Below are 8,604 nucleotides of genomic sequence, written 5' to 3'. Positions count from 1 at the left end.
GCCTTCCTGGCCACCTGGGCACACTGCTGGCTCATGTTCAGCCGGCTGTCAGCCAGCACCCCCAGGTCCTTCTCTGCTGGGCAGCTTTCCAGCCACTCTTCCCCAAGCCTGTAGCGTTGCATGGGGTTGTTGTGACCCAAGTACAAGACCTGGCACTTGACCTTGTTAAACCTCATACAGTTGGCCTTGGCCCATCAATCCAGCCTATCTAGATCCCTCTGCAGAGCCTTCCTACCCTCAAGCAATCAACACTCCTTCCCAACTTGGTGTCATCTGCAGACTTACTGAGGGTGAACTCAATCCCCTCATCCAGATAGTTGATAAAAGATATGGAACAGAACTGGCCCCAGAACTGAGCCCTGTGGAACCCCGCTCATGACCGGCCACCAACTGGATTTTAGCTCTGTTTGCTGCAACTCTCTGGGCTTGGCAATCCAGCCAGTTTTTTACCCAGCAAAGAGTGCATGCGTCCAAGCCATGAGCTGCCAGTTTCTCTAGCGGGATGCTGTGGGAGACAGTGTCAAAGGCTTTGCTGAAGTCCAGGTGTAGACAACATCCACAGCCTTTCCCTCATCCACTAGGTGGGTCACCTGGTCATAGAAGGAGATCAGGCTGGTCAGGCAGGACCTGCCTCTCATGAACCCATGCTGGCTGGGCCTGATCCCCTGGTTCTCCTGCATTTGCCTGGTGAGTGCACTCAGGATGAACCGCTCCATAACCTTCCCTAGCACCAAGGTCAGGCTTACTGGCCGGCAGTTCCCAAAATCCTCCTTCCAGCCCCTGTGCTTCACCTGACTATTTGAGGAGGCCCTTAGCTGTCACATTAGATTAAAGCAGATCAAAAACACCGGTGCAAAAGCAAGTCTCATTTATTAACGCAAATGTTTTGATGTGGTTGAGCTGGGGACAGAGCACCGCTGCCCAGGAGGAGCCAGGGCGGCCTGGCGTGAGGTGTCATCGCCGGGGTTGTCCGGCGGCCTCCCCGCCTCGGGGAAGAAGGCTGCAGGACAGCGAGGGGACGAGCCAGCAGGCAGCCCCGGCCTTTCCCCAGGCTGCCCGTCGGTGTCTCCCGCAGCAACGAGGCGGGTGATGCCGCAGCCGCCAGCGCTCCTCCCCGCCGGCAGGGGGCGCTATCCCGACCAGCCGCACTCTCTGACGCACTTCTCCCCACCCATGACGTTGCTGCCACGCGACGCGACGCAGAGCGCGCTGTGCCTCCCCCGGAAGCGCCGCCCCGCTCCCGTCCTCGGCCCAGGCTGGCCGCTGACCCCGCTGCCGCCACGGCCGCCAGCATGGCGGAGCCGCCGCCCGCGGAGCCGCCGGCGGGCAGGGAGGTGCGCGACCGCCTGAGCCTGTGGGACCGCCGCCCGCAGCCCGCCGCGCCGCTCAGCGACCGCCAGACCGACTCCGTGCTGGAGCTGAAGGCGGCGGCCGAGAACCTGCCGGTGCCGCCCGAGGTGAGGCGGCAGCGCTGACCCGGCCGGCGGGAGCGCGGGAGGGAGGGTGGGCGGGAGGCGCCGCCGCGGTGCCACGTCGCCTGGGGGTGGCGACTCGGGGCCTGCGGGGCTGCCCCCTCCCTCCCCCTCCCTCCCCCTCCCTCCCCCTCCCTCCCCCTCCCTCCCCCTCCCTCCCCCTCTCCCTTCCCCTCTCCCTTCCCCGGGTGTTAGGGCCATGACACCCCCCACCCCCCCGGCCCGCCCGCAGCCCCCTCCCCATCCCGCCGCCCCCTTTCGCCCCGTTCGGGAGGGCTCGCTGGTCCCTGCAGCCTCCCCGAGCCCGCCGCGGCTTGCAGGGGATTGGAGGCAGCGGTGGCAGCTCTCAAAGCCCGCGGGGCTTTCTCTGCCTGGCCTTGCTGCTTCCCTCAGTTCATCGGAGTTTGTCCTCTCGAAATTGAGAGTTTTAGTCCTGCAGTTACTTGGTTTTGGTCCTCTTAATGCGATCCTGATCAACGCCTCGCTGCTGGCGCCGATGTCATTTCCTGGTGCAACTGACAGATGATTCCATGAGCAGTATAAATCCAGGAACAGTTATAAAACGCTCAATAATTCATCATTACCGTGGAAGACGTGGTTTCCCACTCGGTTAAATGTACAACTCTGACAAGCTGATTATTTATGAATGCTCCCTTGTCTGCAAAGGGAAGGGGAGTGAAATGTTTGCATTCCTTAACCGTACTTTTCATGGGAGGTTTTGTATTTGAACAGGATCGTAGCGCACGATATAGTGCGGTAAAGTCAACAAAGTCCTCTCCTGGCAAGTGTCTGAGAGGCCAAAATAACAAAAGGGAGAGGGTAAAGCAATTCCTTCCTGAAATGCACCTGTTTAATTTCATGCTTCCTGGGGTGTTTTTTTTTGTGTAAGCTGTACGCACCTATACTAAAGTAAATATTGGGAGGAATCCAAAACGCTTGTAGAAGGATGTGCTGCTATCGGAGGATGTCCTTAAGGATCTAAACCAGCTTTGCAGCAAGGCAGGTACCGTATTGGCCAGGCAGGACAGCGGGGATGCCAGTGCAGCGAGTGCTTCAGCTGGTCTTGGCTCCTGCTGAAGTGGGCTGGGGCGGTGGTGCCTCAGCTGTTCTGAAAAAGCAGGCTCTGATGGGCTCCTCTTCTCCTCAGCAGTAGCTGCGAGAGAAACCCTGGCTCCTCAGCTAGGGTCCTGCCTGTTTTCTGGGGGGGCGAGATATGTAGCAGTTGACCAAGACAGGTCAATCTGTCTTTTCTCAAATAGTTGAAATCCTGATTGTTCCTTCTTTGCCAGACTAAAATTACCAGGCGATGAATATTTTACTAAGAGAGTAATTTTCTAGAGACATACCAATTTGTATTTAACTGGTGTCTTCTGTTTTTGTTGCTGATGTTCTCAGCAGTAGAAAATGTACTTTACTCAGTAAATGAATTAAAAAGTGTATTACATTATTTAGGGGTATATAATAATATTGCTTTTCTTGAATTAATTACTTCCATATAAGCTAATTAATAATCTCCAATCATACTTAAATACAATTTGTCTCAAGTTACATTTTCCCATATTTTTCTTGCTTTAAAAAAAAAAAAATCATTGTGGCTGACAATTCCCATTCAGCAGAGCTATTCCTTGTCTTCTAACAAAACCTTTCCTTTTCAGTTGACTTCTTCGTTAAAAAGCATTTGAAAGAATATGAAACAATATTTCCTGAATAAATTCTGGCAGTGTTAAGTCTTGAATTTTCTCTATCTGGCAAATAACCTGACAATTCTGTGCGGTGGTGTTGCCATGTAGCGTGGCCAGTAGTGGCATTTCTTTTTGCTTCTGCATGTGTTCTAAATTCTTACGTTCTCAGATACTTTTCTCTGTCCATTTCTCTGGGTATAGAACCAGTTAAATTGGAAATTAAAGTACAGCTCATCGGTATGTCAGGTAAATTCAGTTTCTGTTCTTAGACAATTGTGTACTTATAAAATGCTGTATAATATTTTCTGACTTTAACTAAAAAAATTAGGTGTTTCTGAATATATAGATATGGTGGTTGATTATCATGTTGATGGGTAAAATGTCCATTGCATTTGTTTCTTCAAAAGTAGTTGCCTGTAATTTTCTCAGGTTAGTGCTTTGGATTCTGTTATTGTAGTTGATCTGAATATACTAATTTTTAGTCAGTTCTCTAACTGAAGTTTGTGGGTTTTTGTGAGCAGCTTCCAATTGAAGATTTGTGCAGCCTAACATCCCAGTCGCTCGCTGTTACGCTGACGGCTGCAGTGCCAGAATCCACAGAGGATGTCCTCTTGAAAGGATTTGCCGTACTGGGGATGGAGGATGAAAGAATTGAAACAGCACAGCAGGTAAGTGATGCTGAATAACCTCCAAGCTGCAGTAATCTTCTTCAGAGTGTTTTGTGAGTTTCTGTGTATCTTGCCTGGCTTTTGGTGGGTTTGTTAAATTTTTTGGGCTGTTTTCAAGAGACATGAAGAAACTTGGGGAGAAAAAAATCATTGAAGTCTTAAAAGTTAAGTGGCAGAGATTTCCCATTTTGAGTGGAGTCTTATGTGAGAGTGAGGCATCCCCTTCAGTAAAGTGGTGTTGCTCGTAATATAAGAATGTCGTGTCGTCGTCCCCCCCCAGCGTGACAGCCTTGTTCTGGTGTGGATAAAACCAGGTGCAATTCACCTTTTCCTACTTGAATTTAGTAGAGGAAGAGACTAGAATATTTCAGTTGGAAGGGACCTACAATGAGGAGTTATAGTTTGTTTCCTTGCTTAAGTTCTGAATTAAGTTCTGAAACAGCTGTTTTAAACAAAAGCTCATCTTCATTTCATAGATCTGGTTTTGTTTTTTTTAACTGATTATATGTGATATCTTTATTTCTCACACCATAAAATCTCTTCTAGTTCTTCTCCTGGTTTGCTCAGGTACAAACACAGATGGATCAAGATGAAGGTGCCAAGTATAGGTACGTGTTCTTCCTCAGTTCCTTTCACTGTAAGCAATTTAAACCTTGAAGGACTTAATCTTGTCTGTATAGCGTTAGCACGCATTCGGATTCAGCCGGCAGGGAGCGGGGGAATGTGTTGAAACAGCTGAAGCTTTCTGAGGCGGGATGCCCCACTCAATTTGGTTCACCAGCGACTATGGTTGCGATTCTGTATCTGCATTCCCTGCATTCCTTGACACTTTGCTCAACTTCAGTTTTGAGATTCGGCATTCTTCCCTATTTTTGTCTGACTTTTCTGTCAGGCTCAGAAGAACCCCTTCCCGCTGACTTGCGCAGTTACTCCTCAAGAGTCTGAAGTACAGCTGAATTGCTTAGCCAAATCTGCTGATGGCTGTTATGGAAATTGGCTCGTGTGTGAGACTTACAAACTTGCTCTTGGCCACAGAGATGCTGCTGTGTTCCCCTCTTCTGTTTTGATCTGCTTTTCTTTGCCTCTTCCTCTCTTGCTCTGACATTTTGAGGATGTGATGTTTCTTAAAAGCAGAGGTTTAGGCATATATTAAGCCCACGATCAGATCATTAACAACCTAAAAAGAGTGGCGCCCTGACACTTTGCCAGTTTACGTGTTCGTAATAGCGCTCACAAATACTTCAGTGTGCCGTGGCTGCAGAAGCGTTTGTAGGATGGCCAATACGTAATTGTTTGCAGGAGGCCAGAGGAGCAGGAGGAAAATAAATAAGTTCTTTGCCTGTTGTACACTAAAGGGTTGCACATGACTACAAAGAATTGTGATTTTACTTGCTGTTTTATACGTGATAAAGGAGAGCTCAGAAGTTTTAGCTGACATCCAAGAGTAATTCATTTTAAATGACGTTTTAGTCAAGCTGAATGCTTGACACGTATTTAGTGATCACTTAGAGTTTACATCTGCGTTGAGCCTTAGACAAACTGGGTGACATTAGATACTGGATCTATTTCATGCAAGCCTCTTTCATTCCTCGTGGTAAGTTTTGAATCACCTGGGTAATTTCAGCTACTTTAGGAGAGTAAAAGTAATTTCTAAATGGAAACTGAAAATTGTTTTGGAATTCAGTTGTAAACTGAAGAAACCCAAATTAACGCCCCTATTGGAAGCAAGGCAGGTAGAATTTGGCCGCTTGCAGTAGCCTGCAGTAGTCACTGTGTCTGTGACTACTGTTTAGACAGTATTTGTGCGCTCTAGACTAGCTGTGGTTCATGCTACTGCTTTCTGGGTGGGCTTGCTCTAAGGAACATCAGGGAAATGGAGTTACTGCAGTGGCTGTTCCAAACCCTGTAGCTCTGTTATTTCTGAGGATCATGAAACATCTGCTTCTTGTGCGCTCTTGCCTGATGCAAGTGGTCTTTTATCCCTAGAGAGGGCAGAGTAGTGGCGGTGTCCCTGCAGGCAGCTGGATTTGCAAACACAGAAAGTGAAATTTTACTTCTGTTATCTGTTGGTTCTCTTTTTTCTAGACAGATGAGGGATTATTTGTCCGGCTTTCAGGAGCAGTGTGACGCTATCTTGAACGATGTGAACAGTGCCCTTCAGCACCTGGAGTCACTGCAAAAACAGTATCTTTTTGTGTCCACAAAGACAGGAACGCTGCATGAGGCCTGTGAACAACTTTTGAAAGAGCAGGTAATCTTTCATGGGAGGATTACTGGAAACTTCTAAGATACCATAAACGAAAGTTTCTTTTTCTCAGGTTGGGAAAACTTGTGAGCTGTGGTGACAATCCCTCTATTTGCTTTGGGCCTCGTTTTTGGTGTGTTTGACCTGTAGCTAGGGTGTCAGGCTCTGCACAGTAGCATGTTCAGTATGTGTCGATGTAGAGTTTAATCAAGAAGGATCGTAGCTGAGGGGAGCGCTTGTAACTGATGCCTGACAAGTGCAAACTTTATTGAAATTAATAATTCATATCACTTACAGAAGTATTTTCAGCTGGTTACTGCAAGAAGAAAGATTTTTAAAGTTATGAGCTTGCTTCCCAGATACTTCCCTTCTCCTCGTGAACTGCTCCGACAGTGATATAATGAACATGTCTTTTTAGCATGACTGGATAAGGGAGAAAGGCTCCAATCCTGAAATACAGGATTTCTGCAGGTCTCTGTAATACTGGTGACAGCATTGCTGTTTGTGTGCAATAGTATCTGTGGAATGCTGACAAACCTGTAGAATACAGGTTTTTAAATTCACTGTTGAGAGTAAGGTGTCTTTCTCTGGTAAGAGAGAGCAAGAGAGCACTGCAGTGTTCTGTATCTTTTTTTGTACTTATTTACTTGCAAGTTATTTAGAGCTAGTTAGCAATGGTGTGAGTTGAGAGCTGGAAGGGAGGGTGAATAATTTTTATATTGAAAAATTATATACATACAAAAATATTTATATAAGCATGTATATAAATACATATTTATAAAAATTTTATCTTTATAATTTAAACTACTTGCTAGGTTGCTGATTTTTTTTTTTACTTATTGTTTTTTAATAGTCAGAACTTGTTGACCTGGCTGAAAACATCCAGCAGAAACTTTCTTATTTTAATGAGCTGGAAAACATCAATACAGTAAGTATTATTTCACTGTTAGTAGTCTTAGAAAATGGAAGTGTACCAATCTTTTGAACTTTGTTGCCAACAGTGAGTTACTTGGGTTCCTTACAATGATGCTTTGTCTTGTTGTCCAAAGAAACTGAATTCCCCTACGCTGTCCGTGAACAGTGAAGGATTCATTCCAATGCTGGCTAAGCTTGATGATTGTATTGCATATATTTCATCGCATGTAAGTAATTCTGTATTGGTTTTAGTTAAATCTTAATATTTCAAAACTGTGTGTTCATACTATTTTTGTGGTGGGTTTTTTATCCTATAAAATGTTCTCGCTGCCAAATAAAGTAAGAAAGCAAAGATGACCGTTTATAAACTTAAGAAATTTTTACTGAATATACTTAATACTCTGCTTAATTGTTATAAAATACTGCTTTTAGTTTGTACAAACTAGCATTTCTAGCTAGTAAAAAGAGTATTTTAAGTTTGGATAAATTTTGGCTCTGTCATTGGTCGTGTTTAAAATGGATTTTTTTGTTTCTTTCAGCCAAATTTTAAAGACTATCCTGTGTATTTAATTAAGTTTAAACAATGCCTTTCTAAAGCTATGCACCTTATCAAGACATACACTGTGAATACACTACAGAACCTCACAAGCCAGTTAATGAAAAGGGTAAGGTGAATCAGTAAGTGGTAACTTGAGCTGTACTGAAGTGTTTATTGTAACACGATACAGTTTTCTTCTTTTATTTTGTTTTGAGGGTGGGAGGTGTCAGCAGTTTTTTGTGAAAACAGGTCAGTCCTGTACCACAGCGTTTGTGTAGATCTGCGACATTTCAGCCGAATCTGACAGACATCTAATGATCCAAAAGATTTTAAAATAGTAATAACTAAAAAATCCTGGAAACTGAAGAAGGTGAAGTAGGAGGTAGGTGAACAGTAGCCTCAGTGAAGGCCAGGGATGGATAAATGACTGTGTTAGAGAGGCAGCAGCCAGCTGGCCAGACAGTATGCTTTCCTGAACCAGTTTGTGCACTGTAGCACTGAGTCAGCTGCAGTGCACGCTGCTCTCTGTGTTGCCAAATGGGGATGTGCACAAGAGAAATATGGGTACTGTGGGAGTCTGTTTTGGAGATGGATCATTAGAGATGGAGAGGTTGCAGGGAATAGTTGAAGAAAATATACAGGAGTGGGGTGTTGTAGCATGAAAACCGTTAGAGCACAACTCTTGAGTTCATGACATGACTCTTTTGGTATTATATTGCAGTAAGTATTTTCTGGGTGGTCTTGGTCATCCAAATATTTCTTTTTGATAAGCCTGCAGCACTTCCCGTAGCTGCAGAGAATAACTGTAACAGGTTCCTACTAGTCTTGGCAGTATCTTTTGGTTCGTTTTAAAATGTCGAGGGTGATGTTAGAGGGTCACAGGGAAGAGTTAGGTGCTTTACTGCCATCACTCCCGTGGGATTTAGGCATCAAGATGAGTAGGGAGGTTTTTTGGTCTCGTTAAAATGTTAAGTCTTGTGCTGCAATATTTTGGCAGAGAAGGGAGAGGGGAATGTCTCTCTCTACCCACTTTCTTTCTCCAATTAATTGTTGTTTGCCTTGTGCTCAGTCCTATTACAGGCAA

At 45.4% G+C, this 8,604-nt stretch overlaps 1 protein-coding gene across 1 annotated transcript in view; it reads left to right on the top strand.

Moving 5' to 3' along the window:
* The first annotated feature begins 1,158 nt into the window (after window positions 1-1,158).
* COG3 (component of oligomeric golgi complex 3) overlaps window positions 1,159-8,604 on the top strand; it is a 34,088-nt gene continuing 26,642 nt past the window's right edge. The window contains 8 exon segments of the mRNA XM_075087113.1: window positions 1,159-1,285; window positions 1,288-1,457; window positions 3,676-3,822; window positions 4,369-4,430; window positions 5,908-6,073; window positions 6,921-6,995; window positions 7,117-7,209; window positions 7,522-7,647. Coding sequence (XP_074943214.1) covers window positions 1,174-1,285; window positions 1,288-1,457; window positions 3,676-3,822; window positions 4,369-4,430; window positions 5,908-6,073; window positions 6,921-6,995; window positions 7,117-7,209; window positions 7,522-7,647 — 951 coding nt within the window. The 5' untranslated portion in view covers window positions 1,159-1,173.

Source organism: Phalacrocorax aristotelis, chromosome 1 (genome assembly GCF_949628215.1).
Source record: "Phalacrocorax aristotelis chromosome 1, bGulAri2.1, whole genome shotgun sequence".
In the NCBI taxonomy this organism is placed as follows: Eukaryota; Metazoa; Chordata; class Aves; order Suliformes; family Phalacrocoracidae; genus Phalacrocorax; species Phalacrocorax aristotelis.
This window is presented reverse-complemented; position numbering and strand designations above follow the sequence as displayed.